Source organism: Sus scrofa, chromosome 1 (assembly GCF_000003025.6).
Source record: "Sus scrofa isolate TJ Tabasco breed Duroc chromosome 1, Sscrofa11.1, whole genome shotgun sequence".
Lineage (NCBI taxonomy): Eukaryota > Metazoa > Chordata > Mammalia > Artiodactyla > Suidae > Sus > Sus scrofa.
Window position 1 is genome coordinate 32220636 of NC_010443.5, and position 21187 is coordinate 32241822.

At 39.0% G+C, this 21187-nt stretch overlaps 1 protein-coding gene across 6 annotated transcripts in view; it reads right to left on the reverse strand.

Moving 5' to 3' along the window:
• The window catches only part of AKAP7 (A-kinase anchoring protein 7), a 141093-nt gene continuing 120331 nt past the window's right edge, over positions 426-21187 (reverse strand). For 3 of the 6 annotated variants that reach the window (XR_002342906.1, XR_002342904.1, XM_021088003.1), the window contains one exon: positions 426-2435. Coding sequence is in view for 2 of the 6 variants with exons in the window: in XM_021088003.1 (XP_020943662.1) it covers positions 2239-2435 (197 nt within the window). In the remaining 4 variants the exon portion in view is untranslated. Of the gene's footprint in view, positions 2436-17924; positions 18069-21187 lie in introns of all 6 variants that reach the window. The other 3 variants (XR_002342908.1, XM_021087993.1, XR_002342907.1) reach the window with 2 other exon arrangements.

Here is a 21187-nt window from a genome sequence, read left to right on the forward strand (position 1 = left end):
AAGGCAAGCCCCCAGATATCTCTGCCTCCCACTCAAGGGTTGACTTACAAACAGAAAAGCCCTCCCCCGGGAAGGAACCACGGCAAGCAGCTAAGCAGCTCCCAGGTCTTTGCAGCCAGATGGACCCGCTCTCTTCTTCTCCGCTATGGATGTCCCTTTAGTGACCCAATGTTGGCAGCTTATAAGACGCTATTCAGATTTTCTTTGCCTTTAAATTCCTGTTAAGTCTTGGTGAAGCTAACTGATTCGAAGTGATTTAAAAGTCTCAGGTTAAAGGTGCTCTGACAACTGTGCAATATTAGCATGAAGGACGAGAACACAAATGTTAAGAAACACTGAAACTATCAGAGGTCCTGTTTCTGACTTTTACAATCACACAGTTCCAACAGCTTCTAAGAGTGAGGGGAAAAAATGAAGAAAGGCAACAAGGGAAAACAATGCATTTATTAAGAGGCATGAAAATGCATAAACTCACTTATAAATAAATGTAATATAATTATAATTTACCCAGTGAAAAAATAGCTAAAATCCATGAGTAAACTGGATTTTATATTTGAAATGACTACATATTTGATCTCCAATAATTTCCCCCTGCATCATGATCTCTTAGTAGCAGCGATTTTACAATGACTATAGAAAAAGCTGTTACCAGTGATGATCATAGGGAGGGAAAATTTTTAAGAATTGTCTTTAAAAATGAACCAGTGCAAACAAATTCAGATTATAAGGGATACAGTAAGACCTGGGGCTTATCTTCATAAAAGTAGAAAATAAAAATCCCGAACATTCATTAAGAAATGAAAAAGCAAACTACATTTTGATCATTGAAAAGTAATACATATGGACGTTATAAAACATTCGTAACCAGTGATTACAATAATTACATTTACATTTATAAATGTTCATTCAAGTACCAGTGATCAATAAACATTCAAAGTCTCATTAAAAGTCACACGAGATATAGATACATGAGAACAATGCTTCTTTTGATTTAACAAAAATCATGTCAGTGACCTTAAAATGCTGTATTTTTTTTTTTTGTCTGTAAATGATTTTTCACAGTCTGTACATTTTATCTGTGAGGACCCAAAGACCATCTCACAACAGCTAGTTAAGAAGTCTTTTCTATAAAATGAATTTTGATATTAGAGATAAACATTCTAAAACACATCTGACTTAAAAATAACAGGGAAGAATCAGTTTTCTTTGGCAAGAAATGATTAATTCCTTACCAAATGTTGGTCTGCTATTGTGCAGACACTATCTTCTTTGGTATTTACCAAAGAGCCATTTAATGAACTGAAAAGATTTCATAAACTCTGGTACCATGAGAGCAATGTAGAGCTTATGTCAAAATTGTGCTGAAATAATCAACCTCTTTTCCTTGATAACTGTGGTTAATGGATCTTCCTTCCAAAAGCTCCCTCCTAATTCTGGCCTGAGTCTCAGGCCTTAACATAAGTTCCTTTATCTGTTTCACTTTGGACTTCAGACCCATCCTTTCTCGACGCAAAGCTTCATTAATTAAGTCCCGGATTCCCACAGGTTTCTTGCCTATGGAGAAAAAAAATTATATAATACATTTTACATATGAATACCAATGAAAAACACTAAACGTGGCACAGTGACTTATCAAAAGAGGGTTAAAAAGAAACCTTTAAAATGCTGCCCACATTTTATAGAAAAGGTTGCATTTCACCAAAAATATATCATTTACATGAAACAAATTTACTGTAAATAAAGATCACTGCATAGTGACAGCACACACAGGACAAACATGAAACAATATAGCTAACTAGATGGAGAGTAATTTCAACAGTGATCGTTTGAAATGTAGCACTTGTTAGCTTTGTGCCTTTTGGCCGAGATAAGGTAGTCAAATGCCCTGCTCAGCAATATAAGTGGCAGTATTCCATTTATGGCAAGGCCCCTTCCATGGCCTTTACTTTGAGTTCACAGGGCAGAACCCAAAGTCCCCTCTCCCTTGACCACAGCAGAGGGCAAGTGACACCTGGGCCATTCTTCCTTCATCAATTAATTTCCTCTGATAGGCAGCACTGCATTTCTCGTCTGCTGTGTTTCAGAAATGCAAACACACCGATCATGAAAATATTAGGCAATCTCCACAGACTGGACAACGGATACTTAAACAGCACGATGCAAATCAGTCCATTGACTCGGCAGAGGGGAGCAGGGTTGCTTCTCACGGAGCAGTGGGGGCCTGCCTGCATTCGGGTCTCATTTCCTGTTGTTGTCACTGTCAGTGCCATTCCTATCAGCCTCTTCAGTTTTCACAGAGCTCCCATCCCCTGGCTTGTTTTTGTTCTGTGTTTCTTCCAGATACTGCTGGACGGCCTTGAGCACCGCATTCTCCACCAGCCTCTTACTGAGCCTTACCAATTCAGCATCATCGGGCTCACCTCCATTCTTATCACCTACATTCCACAATAGAGAAGAGAGGTCACTGAGATCATATTGCCATAGAAACTCGGCGTGCAGGGGCTGGCTAGTTCAGTTAGTTAAAGAAAGCAAGCGTCCTTCAGTCTGGTAAACTGGACCTATAAATCCAAGGATACTGGGCTTGGCTTTTCATTTGGTATTTGCAGAAGCAAGCAGCTGACTGTACCTGAAGGCTTCAGGTTGAAAAGCAGTTCATTAGCTCCCATCTAAAAACACTTTACCTAGCAATGCAGGAAGGTCCCCATTTCTACAGGGGATTTTTGTTTGTCTCTCATCCGCGATTGACAGCTACTACTGAAGTCCATGGGCCTACCACCTGGATCCTCAGACATGGGAAATCACCAACTAGATCTGTGTCTGCTTCATCATTCCCACAAGTCAGGTAATCGGGATTTTCCAATCAACTAACCTCTTGGGATCCAGTAATTTTCTAATACTTGGCCTGGATGGTTGTTAACAAACTCTCAGCACTCTCATTAAGACGAAGGCAGTTACTCCTGCTAGGAACCAGCTAAAAATCAGCTTTTAAACTAATCTTTTTAATCTCAGTGCTATCACTGCAATTTAAGAAACAGGAACTCTTCAAGGAAGAGCTGGGATTATGGTAGTAAATTACTAGACGTTAATATCTTATGGCCATTTTGCGTCCCTGCTAGTGACGACTGAGGTGTAATTATCCCTTCATTTTTCTGCAAAAGGGCTGGTTCTCATCTGTTCAAATGCTGCATATTCCCCACTCACTCTCTTTCTTGTCTCCCTGAACTGAGGGAAAAAACTAGGGGGCTCACCTCTCATGTCCATTCAGTCCTTCATCTCCTTCCACTGAGCTGTGGACCCAGGAAGGCAGATGATTAAAAGCAAAGACATCTGAGCATCTACATACATTAAGTAAATGCTAACAGACCTCAAAGGAGTGATAGACAGAAATACAATAAGAGCAGAGGACTTTAATACTCTACTTTCAACAATGGATAGGTCATCCAGACAGAACATCAATAAGAAAACATTAGACTTGAACTATACCTGAGGCCAAATGGACCTAAGAGACATACAAAGAACATTCTATCCAATAGCACCAGAATATACATTCTTCTCAAGCACATATGGACCGTTCTCCAGGATAAATTATGTGTTAGATCAGAAAACAAGTCTCAGCACATTTTCAAAAAGTGAAATCAAACCAAGTATTTTTCTGACCACAACGGTATGAAACGAGACATCAAGAACAAGAGGAAAACTAGAAAATTTACAAATAAATAGACATTTAACAAACATTCAAAACAACGAATGAGTCAAAGATAAAATCAAAAGGGAAATTTTTAAAATCTATCTTGAAACAAATGAAAATGGGAACACAACACACCAAAACTTATCCAACAAAAGCACTGCTAAAAGAAAAGTTTATAGCAATAAATGCCTACATTAAGCAAAAGAATGATCTCAAGTAAACAACATAACTTAACACCTCAAGGAACTAGGAAAATAAGAACAAACTAAGTTTAAAACTAAGCAGAACTAAGGACATAAAACTCAGAGCAGAAATAAACAAAATAACAAAATGAAGGATAGAAGTCATATGATCATCTCAACAGATGCAGAAAAAAACTGACAAAACTCAAAACTCTTTCATGATAAAAACTCAACAAACTGGGTATGAAAGGAACATATCTCAACATAATAAATGCCGCATATGACAGGTCATATGCTAACACACTCAATAGTAAGAGGTTGAAAGCTTTCCCTCTAAAATCAGAAACAAGGCAAAGATGCCCACCCTTGCCATTCTTATCCCACAGAGTAATGGAAGACCCAGCAAGAGCAATCAGGCAAGAAAAAGAAAAAAGGCGTCTAAACCAGAAAGGAAGAAGTAAAATGGTCTCTGCTCATAACATGATCTTGTGTATAGAAAATCCTAAAGATTCTACCAAAAAACAAGTTAGACCTAATAAATGAGTTCAGTAAAGCTTCAAGATACAAAATCAACATACAAAAGTCAGTTGCATTTCTATACAGTAACGATGGACTATCTGAAAAAGAAATTTAAAAAATAAATAATTCCATTTAAAATAGCATCAGAAACAATGAAATACTTAGGAATAAATTTAACCAAGGAAGTGAAATATCTATACACTGAAAACTATAAGACATTGATGAAAGAAACTGAAGACACAAATAAATGGAAAAATACCCCCATGTTCTTCGATTGGAAGAGCTGCTATCATTAAAATGTCCTTACTACCCAAAGCCATCTACAGATTCAGTGCCATCTCTATCAAAATTACAATGGTGCTTATTCACAGAAATAGAAAAAATAATTATAAAATTCATATGGAACCACAAAAGATCCCAAGTAACCAAGGCAATCATGGGAAAGAACAAAGCTGGAAGAATCACACTTCCTGATTTCAAGACAGTATGGTGTTGGCATAAAAACAGACATATGGACCAGTGGAGCAGAATCGAGCACCCAGAAATAAATTCACACATGATATTTGGCAATAGAGCCAAGCATACATAATGGGGAGAAAGGCAGTCTCTTCAATAAGCAGTGCTGGGAAAACTGGATATCCACATGCAAAAGAATGAAATTTGACCCCTATCTTAACACTACTCACAAACATTAACTTGAAATGAAATAAGGGCTTAAACTTAAGGCCTGAACCTATAACACTCCTAGAAGAAAATACGGGGAAAAAAAGATCCTCGACATTGGTCTTGGCAACGTTTTTTGATTATGACACTAAAAGAATAAGCAACAGAAGCAAAAATCAACAAGTGGGACTACATCAAACTAAAAAGCTTCTGCACAGCAAAAGAAGTGATCAAGAAAATGAAAAGGCAACTACAGAATAGGAGAAAATATATGCAAGTCATATATCTAATAAAGGGTTCACATTCAAATTATAAAAAGAACTCATACAACTCAATAGAAAAACCACAATCTTTAAAAAATGAGATTGAATAAACATTTTCCAAAGAAAATATGCAAATGGCCAACAAGTACATGAAAAGGGGTTCAAATCACTAATCATCAGGAAAATGCAAATCAAACCACGAGATATCACTTCACCTGTTAGAATGGCTATTAAGGGGAAAAAAAAAAAAAAAAGAAGAAGAAACAACAAAGGCCAGTGAGGATGTGGAGAAAAGGGAACCCTTGTGCACTATGGGTAGGAATGTAAATCATTGTGGTTACTACGGAAAACTACTAAGGTTCTTCAACCTAAAGAGGCATCTTAAAATTAAAGCTACGCTGTATTTATCTTCTGCCCACTTCTTGAATAAAGGGATCTGTCTCCCACAGTGACCTCTAAGATAAATGACTGCATTCATTTTACCTGAGGCCTACTTAACAATGGCGATTCGATGTGTCACTACAAGGTAGATGATCTATTATCTTGGTATTCTAACAAAAGCACACATAAAAGATATTCCCAATGTATGCAGCAACCTCTCGACAAAAATGTTCTTTCTTGAAGGAATAAAGAGCGACTGATAATGGGCATGGGGTGAGGAAAATATATTGGAATTATATAGTGGTGATGGTTGCTCCTTGTGAATATACTGAATTCTACTGAATTGTCTTTAGAATGGCAAATTAATCATGTGAGCCAATTCCTTAAAATAAATCTTTCTTTCTATTAAAAAAAATTCTTTCTTGGTCTCCCTAGGTTATTTAATATTATAATACCTTTTTAGAATGACATATTAACCTTTGTCTTTGACACTGGTTTATTTTTCTTTTTTTTTTTCAGTAAATCCTCCCAGAATATCTTTTATCAATTTCTTAGGAGAATACTAAAAAACCAAAGAGAGGTAATGAGAAATTCTCTCAAGTCGACCAAACATAGTACTATCCCTAAAAGAACAGACTTAAGAAACTTTCAACAAACTTGAAGTAAGCAAGTCTACTCTCTGTAATAGAGTTGCAACACCATTAATCAACAGTAGGTACTCAAGATTCAGCTTGTGTCTATATTACCTGAGATCTCTGATACCAAGCCAGTGCATAGATTAAATTTATTATTGTAATTATAAAAAAGAAAATAAGTGACCTCCTTCGTGGTAGTCAAAATATCTGCTACCTACTAGGATATATTAAGGTCAACATTAATGTGTGAGCTGACCCAGTAATTGCTTCATTGATACCATGTCAAGGGCTCCAGAAACCACCACCACCCTCCACCCACTGCCAATATCTAGGAACCTATTTGTCCTGACAAGAATAAATCATTCTAATGTTTTTTAAGGGAGAACCAAAAAAAAAGCTTCACTACAATGCCATGTAAGAGCTAAGAGAGAGAGTACAACCACATTAAAAGTTCTCATTTGTCCCAATCAAAATCCCAGCAAATTATTTTGTGGATACCAACAAACTGATTAAAAGCTTACATGGAAAAGCAAAAATAAACATTAGAACCAATACAATATTGCTGGAGAATAACAAAGTCAGAGGATTGAGGCTACCCCATTTCAAGACTAACCATACAGCTACAATAATCAAGAGTGGTACTGGCAAAAGAATAGACAAATATATCAGTGGAACAGAACAAAGAGCCCAGAAATAGACCCATACAAGTATAAGCAACGTGCTCTTTGAAAAAGGAACAAAAGTAATACAATGGAGCAAAGACAGTCTCTTCAACAAATGGTGCTGGAACAACTGGACATCCACATACAAAAAAATAAATCTAGACACAGCTCTGACACCCTTCACAAAATTTAACTCAAAATGGATCATAGACCTGAATGTAAAGTGCAAAATTATAAGACTCCTAGAAGATAACACAAGAGAAATTCTAGATGACCTTGGGTATTGCAGTGACTTTTGTAGACACAACACCAAAGACCAAAGGCATGATCCATTAAGAAATAATTGATAAGTTGGACTTCACTAAAATTAAAACTTTCTGCTTTGTGAAAAACAATGTCAAGAGAATATGAAGACAAGCCATAGTCTGGGAGAAAACATTTGCAAAACACAAATCTGATAAAGGACTATTATCCAAAATCTACAAAGAACTCTAAAAGCTCAAGAGTAGGAAGACAAACAGTCTGATCAAAAATGGGCCTAACAGGTACATGAATACATGCTCAACATCACAAGTCATCAGGGAAATACAAATCAACACTACAGTGAGAACTCACCTCACATCTGTTAGAACGACTATTATCCAGAAAAAAAACAAAATGAAACAAACAAAACAAACAAACAAAAAAACCAAAACTCCAAAAAAACAAACCCAAGAGATGTGTTGGAGAAAATGTGGATAAAAGGGAAGGGAATCCTTGTCGGTGGGAATGTGAATTGAGCAGGCACTATGGAAAACAGTACAAGGTTCTGCAAAACTAAAAATTGAACTACCACGTGATGCAACAATTCCATTTCTGGGTATTTTCTAAAGAAAATAAAAGCACTAACTCGAAGAGGTTACATGCACCCCCATTTTCAACACAGCAATATTTACAAGAGCTAAGATAAGGAAACAACCCAACTGCCCATTAATGGATGAATAAAGAGAAAAACTGTGGTACATACATACAATGGAATATTATGCAGTCATAAAAACAATGAGATTTTGCCATCTGCAACAATGCAGATGGACCTAGAGGGCATTATGCTAAGTGAAATAAGTCAGACAGAGAAAGACAAATACTATATGATCTTACTTATATGTGGAATCTAAAAAAAGAACAACAACAACAACTCAAACTTGGAGATATAAAGAACAGACTGGCAGTTGCCAGAGATGAGGGATTTGGGGTGGATGAGATGGCTATTAAGGGAGTCAAAAAAGTCATGGGTATGTAATGTACAGCATGGTAATTATAGTTAACAATGCTGTACTGCATATTTAAATGTTGCTAAAAGCATAAATCATAAAAGTTCTCATCATGAGAAAAAGAATTCTGTAATTATATGTGGTAATAGATGTTAACTAATTGTGGTGATCATTTCACAATATATACAAATATCAAATAATTATGTTGTACAACTGAAACTAATATAATACTGTGTATCAATTATACGTCAAGTTTTTAAAATGGACTGAGCAGCTTAGCAGACACCTCATCAAGGAAGATATGCAGATGGAAAATAAGCATATGAAGAAAGGCTCCACATCATATGTAATCAGGGAAATGAAAATTAAAGTAACAAGGATATACCACTGCACAACTATGAGAAAGGCAAAAACTGGGACACCGACAGTACCAAACGCTGGTGAGCATTTGGAGCAACAGGGACTCTCAATCATTGCTGATAAGAAGGCAAAGCAGCCCAGCCATTTTGGAAGGTAGTGTGGCCGTCTAACAAAACTAAGCCTACTCTTACCATATGACCCAGCAATCATACTCCTTCATATTTACTCAAAAGAGCTGAAAACCTGTATCCGCACAGAAACCTGCACAGGGACGTTGTGGCACCTTTATCCATAACTGTCAAAGCTTGGGAACAATCAAGGCATCCTTCATTAGGGGAACAGATCAACTGTAGTACATCTAGATAACGGAATACTATTCAGAGCTAAAATGAAATGTGTTATCAAGCCATGGAAAGACATGGGACAACCTTAAACACATAATTACTAAGTGAAAGAAGCCAATCTGAAAAGCCTACCTACTATATGATTCCAACCACATAACATTCAGGAAAAGGTAAAACCATGCAGATGGTAAAACCATGCAGATGGTAAAAAAAAAAAAAAAAAAACCCATCACTGGTTGCCAGGGGTTTGGGGAGGGAGGAAAGGGATAAATAAGCAGATCACGGCGTACTTTCAGGGCAGTGAAAATACTCTGTATGATATCATAATGGTCAATACATGTCATTATCATTGTCCAAATCCACAGAATGCATAAGACCAAGTGTAAACGATCATTAAACTATGGGCTCTGGGTGATTACAATGTGTCCATGTAGGTTCAGCAATTGTGAACAAATGCACTGCCCTGGTGGGGGACGTTGAGAATGGGGGATGTTACAGGTAGGGGCAGAGAGGACACTGGAAACCTCTGTACCTTCCTCTCCATTTTGCTGTGAACCTAAAACTGCTCTAAAAATAATAAAGTCTTAACTAATAAAAAATTCTCACTTGCTGACATCCCTATTACCAAAAACTTTAATTGGTATCTGAACAAAGGCCTCCCAAGCATGTGCCTATAACGTGTGCATCTTGCCCTTCTCGTTCCTGCAGCTTCATGTGTCCTCCTTAGAAGCAGCATTCTCTTTGACTGAGCTGACCTTTTCTTCCACTTGCCTATATTAAAAGAAACACTAAATACAGATCTATCTATAGGGTATTCAGAAAGTTGGGTGGCACGTTCAGCTTCCTTGAACACCCCTGCAACTTGTCTGAGATGAGGGGCAAGTCAAGATTTGCCCCCATGCGCACATTTATCTTTTTTTTTTTTTATTAGGGCCACACCCGCAGCATGCGGAGGTTCCCAGGCTAGGGGTCCAATCGGAGCTACAGCTGCCGGCCTACGCCAGAACCACAGCAACACAGGATCCGAGCCACCTCTGCGACTTACACCAGAGCTCACGGCAACTCTAACCCATGTCCTCATACATACTAGTCAGGTTCGTCATCACTGAGCCACAATGGGAACTCCTCCGTGTGCACATTTAAACTGACACTGTCCTTGGACCCTTGTCTGCCAACACCCTGGGAAATAGAGTGGCCATAAAGCAAGCTCCTCTCCTTTTGTCAAATACCAAAACTCTTCCCCGGAGTTCCCGTCATGGCACAGTGGTTAACAAATCTGACTAGGAACCATGAGGTTGCAGTTTTGATCCCTGGCTTGCTCAGTGGGTTAAGGATCCAGCGTTGCCGTGAGCTGTGGTGTAGGTTGCAGACGCGGCTTGGATCCTGCATTGCTGTGGCTCTGGCGTAGGCCAGTGGCTACAGCTCCGATTAGACCCCTAGCCTGGGAACCTCCATATGCCGTGGGAGTGGCCCTAGAAAAGGAAAAAAAAAAAAAGACAAAAAAAGCCTCTTCCCCCCCTCCACACACCAGAAAGTTTTAGAATTAAAACAGAAATGTTTTCTATAATAAAAATTCCAAAGAGGAAAGAACCATGCCTTTGTAAGTTTTATTCAGGGTTCAGAAGCACAAATGAGTTTTTTAAATGGTGATGCTTTATGTACAAAAGAACGACCTTCAGGGCTTCTGGAAAACACTACACTCCAACACCCTACCCTCATCGTTTTTAAACTGGAGCGGTGGGGTGGATTGCAATCAGACCAAATATCAATAATAGCCTCCTGGGAAAACAAAGAGGAGATAAGGTCCAACGGGGTGACCGGTTGCCTGAGTGGGTGGGGCACGACCCAGGCAGCCCCAGCTACAGCTGTCAGGAAGACTAGTGGTTCTGAGCCCCCTGAGTCTTTTATTAACACAGCTGGTACCTCCAGATCAGGCACGTGCCCTTCCCTCCACTGTTCCCGAGTCACTGCCTGAAGCCAATCCCTTCACACATCATTGCAGGAACCTCCAAATCACATGGCTTAGGATGATCTCTCTGACTTGTACCCTCAAGACTGCTCATCATATGGTCGTATCGGAGATGGGACAAGACACAGACCCTGGCTGTTTATAGGCCAAACAGGCTACCAAAGAACTCTTTCCAGACATACATTGTAGCCTTTTAGACAGACTTCTCTTTTTCAGTTTGTAACCTCAGTTTTCTGAGTCCACACTTTGATCCACATTGTTCTCCACAGAATTTCTGTTGTAATGCGGTCATTTCTTATTGGAAACCCTGATAGCGTGATGGTACTATCGGCGGTGATGTTGACAGACCTCCTAATGCATGTGCAAGGAGGGGAAAATATGATATACATATGAGGTTGAAATCCAATTCTGCCATTTTCTATCTGCACAGCCTTGTCCACTATCTCTCCAAACTGAAATTTCCCATCAGTGTGAAACAGGAGGGAAGGGAGTAGAGCACAACCCTTAAAAGAACGACACAGCCCTTGAGGATGTGACAAAAACTGGTGAAAACTAACGAGGTCCAAGATAGTGGATGATCTGACTTTCAATGGACCTTGAAGCTCGTCATAGCTCACTGTAACAGATTAGCATGCTAAGTGACACGCCCACAGGTGCCACAACCGTTCTGAGGCCAAAAAGTGGCAATGGCCCAATTCCTGGAAACCTGCCCCTTCCCAGAAATAGCTGGAATAACCCTCCCCTCATTAGCCTGTGAAATTGCGCAGCCCATGAAAACTCACCACCCCGTACTGCAGGGCCTCTAGGCTCTCACCTCTCGCCTTCTGAGATGGCCCGCACTCTGTCTATGGAATGCCTTTCTCCCAGGGCCATTCTCTCACCTTCTGAGATGGCCCAGACTTTGTCCATCTCTCAATAAATCTACTTTTGACCTGTCACTCTGCCTCTCACCAAACTTCTTCTGTGCTAAGACACAACCAACCTGAACTCCACTAAGTCCTGAGACCAGGTGTGTGATTTTAATGAAAAAAAAACCCAGTGGTTTCAAGTCCCAATTTGGCCTCTGTCTGGGTATGAGTTCCAGTCTGTGGGTCTGAGTCCCATACTGAGGTATACAGTTTCAAATGGGCCACTCATGAGGCTAATGGACCCTGTAGTGCTGCTGTAAACATAAGAGAGAAGGGATGGAAAAAGTCTAACATCGTGCTGGAATAGAGTAGGCTCTCAAATATTTTATTTGTGCATTTCATACATGTGCTATGATTAAATCTGAGTTCACATTATTTTAAGAATGGTTCAATACCTACTAAATACCAATCACTCATGCACTCAATAATTGACTTTAATAAAAGTACTTACTATGTGCCATTACTAAGTATGTAAAAATGACACAGTCTCTGATCACACAGAAGTCGGTCTAGGAGGATGACCAATAAACAGTGATTGCAAAACAACAGGTGAAGTGCTGTAACAGAACATGTTCAAGGTCCAGTGGCGTCAGGAAGGATAACAAGGTTACGTTTCATAGGGGAGATACGTCAGCTCCGTGAACAGGTGTTTGCAGGCGCAGGGAAAGGGGAAGCAGGAAGGTTTTCCAGATTTAAGAAAGGCATGAGCATGTGCACAGAAGAATGGAAATGCACGATGTACGTGCAGACTTGGAGGTACCTTCACGGTACTGGCATGAAGAGTTCAGGGTGCCATGGCTAGGGTGGGGGTGGCACAGGGAGAAGGGCTACAGAGCAGGTAGGGGTGAAGGGCCCTATGGACCATGCTATGGAGTCAAGCGCATCCTATAGGCGATGGGGAGCTACTGCAGGATTTTAAGCACAGCATATTTTAGAAACCTCACTGTGATAGCCATGTGGAATATAATATGGAAGGAGTGGAGAGGGGCAAAAATAGAGACAAATTGTTGCAATAGACAAAAAAAGAAACAATGAGGACCTGAACTGTGGCAGATGCAACAGGAAAGAAAAGGAAGCGTTACAGAGAGAGTGAGGGAATAGCAAGGCTGGCCACTGCACCAATCTGATCAGGAGAGGTTTTCAAGGAAAGAGGAAGGAGAGTGCAAAAAAATATACATATGAAGAAATAATGGCCTGAATGTTTGAAATCCTATAAAAAACCATAACCTAAAATCAAGAGTCTCAGAAAATATCAAGTATAAGGAATGTGAAGATGGAACATCATGATCAAATTGCTGAAAACCAATATTAAAAGAAAATCATTAGAGCAGCCAAAGGAAAAAGGGTGCATTATATAGAGGAACAAAGACAGGAAGGATAGCAGACTTGTGCATCACAAACAATGTGAGCCAAAAGACAACAGCACAGCATTTTTACTAAAAGAAAAAGAAAAAGGCAGCACAGAATTCTCTATCCAGACATATTATCTTTTAAAAATGAGGCTGAAAGAGAGATTTTTTTCAGACATATAAATGCTGAATTAATCCATCATCAGCCAACCAGCACTTAGAAGAAATGTTCAAGAAAAAACTTAAGTGGCAGGAAAATGAGACCAGATGGAAATTTGGATCTATTCAAAGGCGAGGAGAGAACTAAAAACTATACATATATGGATAAAAATAAAATACTTTCTCTCTTTGTTAATCTTCTTAAAAGACAAATAACTGCTTTTAATGGAATTTATAAAATACAAAGAAAAAATGTACACAACAACTAAGGCAGAGACTGAGATGGAACATGGAAAGAACTGTCATGAGGGTCTTGCACTAAATACGAAGTGGCATATTATTATGTGAAGGCATACCATCTTAGGATGTATATTTTAAAACCCTAGAGCAACCACTAAAGTAAAAACAAAGAAGAGCCATAGCTAACAAACTAGTAATGAACCTACAATGAAATCCTAAAACTGCTTAATACAAAATAAGGCAGTAAAGGAGAAGAAAAAGGAACACAGAGTAGATGAGACAAGTAGAAACCAACTAGCCAGGGGTATGACTTAAACTCACCCATACTGATAACCATGTGAAAAGGAAGATGGTCTTAAGACGCCAATAAAAAGTCAGATGGTTAATTTGGATAAGACACATGAGTCAACCAGAATGTCTACCACTTCAAGTAAAAAACCTACTTCAAGTATGAGAACAGAGAATGGTTGAAGGTCAAAGGATGGAAAAGGATGATCACGCTAAAACTAATCAAAAGAAAGCTAGAGAATCAATACCAGACAAAGCAGATTTCAGGTAAAAAAGAATATTAGCTGCCATAAAGAGGGACGTTTTAGAATTACGAAAGAGTTGATCCATCCAAAGGATATAAAAACCCTAAATGTGCATGCACCTAAGAGCAATAGAGTACCTAAAGCAAAACCAACAGAACGGAAAGTCTAACAGATAATCCACAATTACAGTTTGAAATTTCAAAAACACTGTTGTGATTGACAGAATGAGGAGAAAAAAGTTCAGAAAGAACACAGAAGACTTGAACAGTAGTAGACAAATCCACCAAACTGATCATTATAGAGCATTTCACCCAACGACAGCAAAACATGCAGTCTTTTTGGTGTACAGAAACCCTTCACAAGAGAAGATCATATTCTGAGCCACAAAACAAGTATCAATACATTTTAAATTACTGAATCTACCCAGTGCCTGTGCTCAAACCACAATGGAGTCAAATAAGAAATCAATAACAGAAAGATATACATTTAAAAGATATTTCTAAAGTTAACTGTAGTTCTACATGATCCATAAACAACTGAAAAATGAATTTATAATATGACATCACTTATATCTGGAATCTAATATACGGCACAAATGAACTTTTGCACAGAAAAGAAAATCATGGACTTGGAGAATAGACTTGTGATTGACAAGGGGGAGGGGGAAGGGAGTGGGATGGACTGGGAATTTGGGGTTAATAGATGCAAACTATTGTCTTTGGAATGGATTAGCAATGAGATCCTGCTGTGTAGCACTGGGAACTATATCTAGTCACTTATGATGGAGCATGATAATGTGAGAAAAAAGAATGTATATGTTATGTGTGACTGGGTCACCTTGCTGTACAGCAGAAAAAAAAATTGTATTGGGGAAAACTTTTTTTAAATTTAAAAAATATTTTTAATAGCATAATGTGTGAAACAATTAGGGACAACTGAACAAAATGTATGCAACATCTAAACACTAACAACTGCAAAATGAAAATAAGACCTAAATAAACAGAGAGATAAACTACACTCATTGATCGAAGCTCAATATTGTTTAGATGTCAGTTCTTCACCAATTGCTCTATAGATGCAAATCTACAGAGTTTTGCATTCAAAATCCCACCAGGCATTCTCACAGAAATTGCAAGTTCTAAAATGTATACGAAAATGTAAAGGAACTAGAACAGGTGAAATGATTTTTTTTTTTTTTAAGAACAAAGTTGGAAAGCTTGTACTACTTGATTTTAAGGCCTTATGAAGCTACAAAAATAAAGACAATGTGGTATTGGTATAAAGACACACACACAGATCAATGAAACAAAACAAAATCCAGAAGTAGACTTACAAACATGGCCAACCGATATTCAACAAAGGTACCAAGACAATTCAATAAAAGAACACTCTTTTTAAGAAAAGGTGCTTGGAAAAATGGTATATGTGAAAAAGAACCATGACCCTTATTTCATATCATATACAAAAATGAACTCAAAATGGATCATGGACCTGTTATAAGAGCTAAAATTCTAAAGTGTCTAGAAGAAAATCTAGAACTTCTCAGTGACCTTGGATTAGGCAAAGATTCTTATATAGAAGACCAAATTCACAATCTATCCTCCAAAAAGGATAAATTGGACTTCATCAAAATGTAAAACTTGTGGAGTTCCCTGGTAGTCTAGTGGGTTAAGGATCTGGCATTGTCACTACTGTTGCTCAGGTCACTGCTATAGTACAGGTTCAATCTATGGCCCAGGAACTTCCACAGCAGTAGGAATGGCCAGATTTTTTTTTTTTTAATGTAAAACTTGTACTCTTCTTAAGATACTGTTAAGGGGAAAAAAAAACAAACTACAGCCTGGAAAAAATATTTGCAAAACATATATGCATAATACACACAAAGAAAGTGTATCCAGAATACAAAAATAACTTCAACAACTTAGTAAGACAAAATAAAGTAAAAAACAGTCAAAGAGAATTGAAGAGTTGCTTCACAAATGATGTGGAGATGGCCAGTAAACATGTGAAAAGACACTCAATATCATTAGCCGTCAGGGAAATGAAAACTAAAGTCACAATGAAATATTACTACTCATTCGCTAAAATTAAAATTTAAAAGATTAACAATATCAAATGGGGGTGAGGATGTGAAGCAAGTGGACCTCCTGTTGCTGGCGGGAATGCAAAAATGGCATAGCCAGTTTGTAAAACAGTTTGGAAATTTGTAGTAAAAGTTCTCCCTCTGAAAGTTGGCCATAGTCTTAGCATGTAACCCTGTACTCTCATTCCTAGCTAGAACTAAAAACAAATGAAATGAAAGCATATGCTCACACACAAACCTACAAGAAACATCTATAAGTAGATTTATTCATAAATGTCCCAAACTAGAAACAACTGAAATACCTTCATGAATCAATAAGCCTGTGAGCTATTCACCCAGGTGGAACAGTACTCAGCCCATTAAAGGAATGAATATACCAAAACGTGCAACAATACAGATGAAATCTAAGGTGTGTTATGCTAAGCGAGAAAAACCAGAGTCAAAAGGCTGCCACCGTATGATTTCACCTTTACGACATTCTAGGGAGGCAAAACCATCAGTATTGAAACAGCCCGGGGCTGCCAGGGGCTGGGAATGAGGACAGGAGTTATAGAAGGACACAAGAGTAAACACAGGGTGATATTATTCCCAGTCTTGACTGTAGTGGTGGTTATATGACTCGATGTGCTAATTAAAACTCCTAGAACTGTACGCACACACAAAAAGAGTGAATTTTCCTACAGGTAAATTATACCTCAATTTTTTAAAAGACCAATGAGAACAACTTCTTCCCCACGATGAGGGACCACCGAGGGGTCTATTGGGATCAACATGAGACTCGCTGAATGACTAGTGTCCTGTCACTCTTTGAAGTTAGCACAGTAATGAAGGTGACTTTCTCAGCTCCTCTCCCTGCTCTAAGAAACACATCTCAACTGTGATATCTGCAACCTCTTCACAGCTACAGGCCTCAGATTCTCAGGTGCTTTCCTTAGAATCCTATTTTTCTCTTGTGCTCAGTATCAAAATTTGAAAATAATTTCCATGAAAGAGTGGGGTGCTTCTGAGCATGAATAAAACCAAATCATTTTCATTCTCTTCCTTGGTGTGTCAGACATGTATTGCTTGCTCCAATCTGCTCAAAGACGGCAAACTAAATTGGTACCCAGGACTTGATTGACAAGTGATTACCGTCGCTCTGTCGTTGGAATCTATTTCCAAGGGGGTACTGTGCTCACTGTGGTTTGTTTTGCTCGCTTGTTTTGCCTCGTATTATCTGTAGGTGCCTATCTGCTGTTCCATATGATAAATTGCTCTCTATTAAACAGAAACCCTGGTTGTTTCCTCTCTGAATTTTGATTCCTGTACTTGTTCAGATAGGAATACAAGGCGTTCTCAATATCTCTGACCATTTCCTCAGGACCACTATATATCATTTTGTGCAAAACTGATTGAGGGGTGACATCTGAGCCGTGATATAAGAAGCAGATGTTCCAAACACAAGTCCTAGTGCAAAGAAGTACCTACAGAAGTATGACTGTCACTGGAAAATTATTCTTATGACAAAAAAGAAATAAATATAGTTTTACACATGGCCAAAAGCATGAATTTTCAAATAATCATGCTCTTGTCTGGCAGAAAAACAAGAAGGCTAGAAAATGAGCATTGCTTTGAATCTTAAAATTATTATGTTCATGGAATTTCTTTATCTTCTATTTAAGAGAGTTTTACATAAAACTTTAAGTAAAAGTTTCACAACTAACTAGAACTAATTTTCGCTTGTCTGACCAACACACCTGCTCATGAGAATATGCACTTCTCTTTCGAGGCTGATATTCCAGGTTAGGAGTTGACTCAAGCAGAAATAAATGTCACTTTCCTGTTCTGAAGGCCATGTTCACCAAGGCAGATCAGCAGCATAAATGTTGCCGTCAATCCAACTGGTGAAAGAAATCAGAACTGAGATACTGCTTTCTCTCTCCTAGAAGCAATAAGGACACACCCAGATCAAAAGGTTTCACGGTCTGAGAAAAACCCTATGGGAACAGGTCACAAACAGCCATAAACAGGAATACGTCCTTCCATTTATTTTAGGTAACACTTCACACTTTCCAAAGGGCTTTCAGAGCTGTTATCTCATGTGGCCCTTAAAGAAATCTTATAAGGTAACGTAAGGGTATCCTTCCATATTACAAATAAGAACAACGAGCTACGAAAGGCTACATACATCACATAATACCACACAGAAGGGATGGAAATCCATAGCTCGGATTTAGGAAGATGAGTTCTTTCGGGTCACCCACCCCCAGGCAGACACTCCACAGCTCCCTGTACACCCTCATCTTGGGGGAAATGTGAGAAATACTGGATCATTTAACAATCAGTTTACTGGAAAACAGAATGATTCAGAAGGTTTCACTGGCAGATTGAAAATTTTAGACTAATAGATGTTGATTAATGCAGTACAATCCCCTCCTTCCTTCCACTTGCCTTCCTTCTCCCTTGATGGACTCTATTGTTCCTTCCATCCTTCCATCCACACAGGCATCTAGCACCCCCTATGTGTGATAAGTACTCTCACTATGAATATAGAAGTGAAGGCCCTGCCTTCAGGACACCTGCAGCTCAGAGGAGGTAGAAACCTGTGTTAATACATCAGGGATCAAGAATACTCACCAGGAAAGATGACCAATGCAGAGTGGATACATAGAGAGCGGTCAGTTCTATGGAGGAGAAACCATCAAAAGAAAGTTTCCTGTCGGAGGTGATACTTGAGCTGGATCTTGTGAAATGAGTGTTTCTCAGGTGAAAGGGAGTGGCAGGGAAGGAAGATAAGCCTGGCTTGTCTGGGAAACCACAGAACTCTGTCTAGTATGAGGTGAGAGGGAGGGAGAATGTTAAGGCGGGGAACTACATGAGAGACCACGAAGGCTCCTGTAGGAGGCACTGCGGAGTTTGCACATCACCTGTTTCCAGAGCACCTACTATGACCAAATTACACGTCTCAATTCTGAGATGTACACAAATTATTAAGGCTTGTCTTCAAGGAATTACTTATTTCAACCATGAGGTGTATGTTAAAGAAAATCAGATTTTCACAACCCTGCCAATGCTTATTAAAAACATAAGCTTGGGTCTCAGAACACTCCTATTATTTTAAAGGAAAATATCAGAGAAGCCACTAACCAGTGATTTTGCTTCATTTGGTTTTAGGTTTGATGCAAATAACCAGTCATTAAGCTCAGTGAAAGGGACAAAATATAAGCATAACTACAATGTGGTCAAGAGCACCTTGAAATATGATACATACATTGAAAGAAATTGCATTTTTTTAAAGTATTCAAAACGGAGCTCTCTTCAGCTCAGCAAGCTGCCCAATCCCAAGGCAAACCCTTCTGGGATGAGCATGTAGAGTATGATTTATGCTACACAATTTTCCATCTAATTATTCAACGAGCCAACACAGCAAATAGGTTAAACTGCCTCCATTCATTTTCTCTGGTGGCTTCCAAAACATAATTTTTAAAGTCTGACCATGAAAATCCAGGGACACAAGACTATTTAGTCAGTGCGTTTGGCTTTGAGTACTGAGCCATCTGCAAACCACGCTGACTGGCCATCACACCAGCAATGATGGTGGGTCAAACAGAGCATGCGCCATACTAGAGAAAACTTGAAGATGAGATCATTCATTGCTAGGATAAAATCAAGAGAAAACTGACAACTGAAGGTCACCCTTGATCATTCTTCTGGACATATAATAAAAACAAAGAAGGAAACTGAGCACACATTCACGCACTGAGCCCTGAGCACTGGGACGGATTCCCCAGCTATCAAATGGGACAATCATCCTGCACTGAGGTCCCCACAGCACTTCTGAGAGGCTCTGAGGGGCAGGAGTCCATAGGGCGGGGAGAGGGGCTGGAGGCATTGTCCCTGTCCCTCCACCCCGGGGAAAGACCTCAAACCCCCCCCCCTCTGTTTGAGCCCCCACAGCCCTCGCCCACGCTGCTAACCTGTGTTCATTAGACAGGGTTTCATTATATTTCCTTTTAAAATGAAGCTTGGAGAACTCATCCACTAATAGCCTCAGGAAGAATGACTGAGAAAAGTAATTGAGGATATACTTTTCTTTTCTCTATGACCTAAAACTATCAATTTCCTAGAAGCTTCCAAAAAGCACATGATTTTTAAAGTTCTCTCTAGTGATATCCATTGTTCATAAAAATTCTCTGAATATGTGAATTCTTACTAGTGAAAATTAAGTGAGCATTTGAACTTGTTTGGTAATTGCTGGTGGTATGTAAATGTAAATTCATTTCTTCCAGCAGCTGACATTTACTTCTCAAGCTCTTCATCTCCAAATAGGGAATAATTGCCCCAGTCAAGGAATGTCAGGAATCGGGTAGATATACACACATGTGGTATGGGGTGGACAAAGGACAATCATTACGGCCCTGAGCCTCCTCTCTGGCCCCGCTAGAGGCATGTGTCATGTCCCTGGGGAAAGCAGGACACCAAAGAGACATTAACACAGATCAGAAATGATCACGGTCCTGCCCCCATGACGTCTAGAACTCCGCCCCCCACTCCCTGAACTGCTTAGACTCGCTTCCCAGGAGCCTCAGAGGCTAAAAAGCCAAGTTCCTTCATCACCAGCTTCTTCTAAGACCTTCTGCATATGGAATCACAAGACTCTGCAAATGTTTATATGTCTCCATAACACATAACATATAACTCTAGTTGTAATAGTTTTATTTATGGATCCTTTTAATAACAATAAACCTGCCTAATATTAATTGGCTATTACGTGCTTGGATTTTTTTCACATTTAAGTCAAAAGCTTACTGTTATTATCACTATTTTACCTATGAGAAAAGCAAAGGTTAGAAAAGCCAAGAGACTTGCTCAAGTCTACATCACTAAAGAATGGCGAAGTTGGGACTCAAATCACTCTTCACACCACCACACTGCTTTGCATCTAGCAATTGGAAATACATTCCTAGGATATGTCCTATGATAATTTTAGCTCTACAATGAGACTTCCAACCAGAAAATA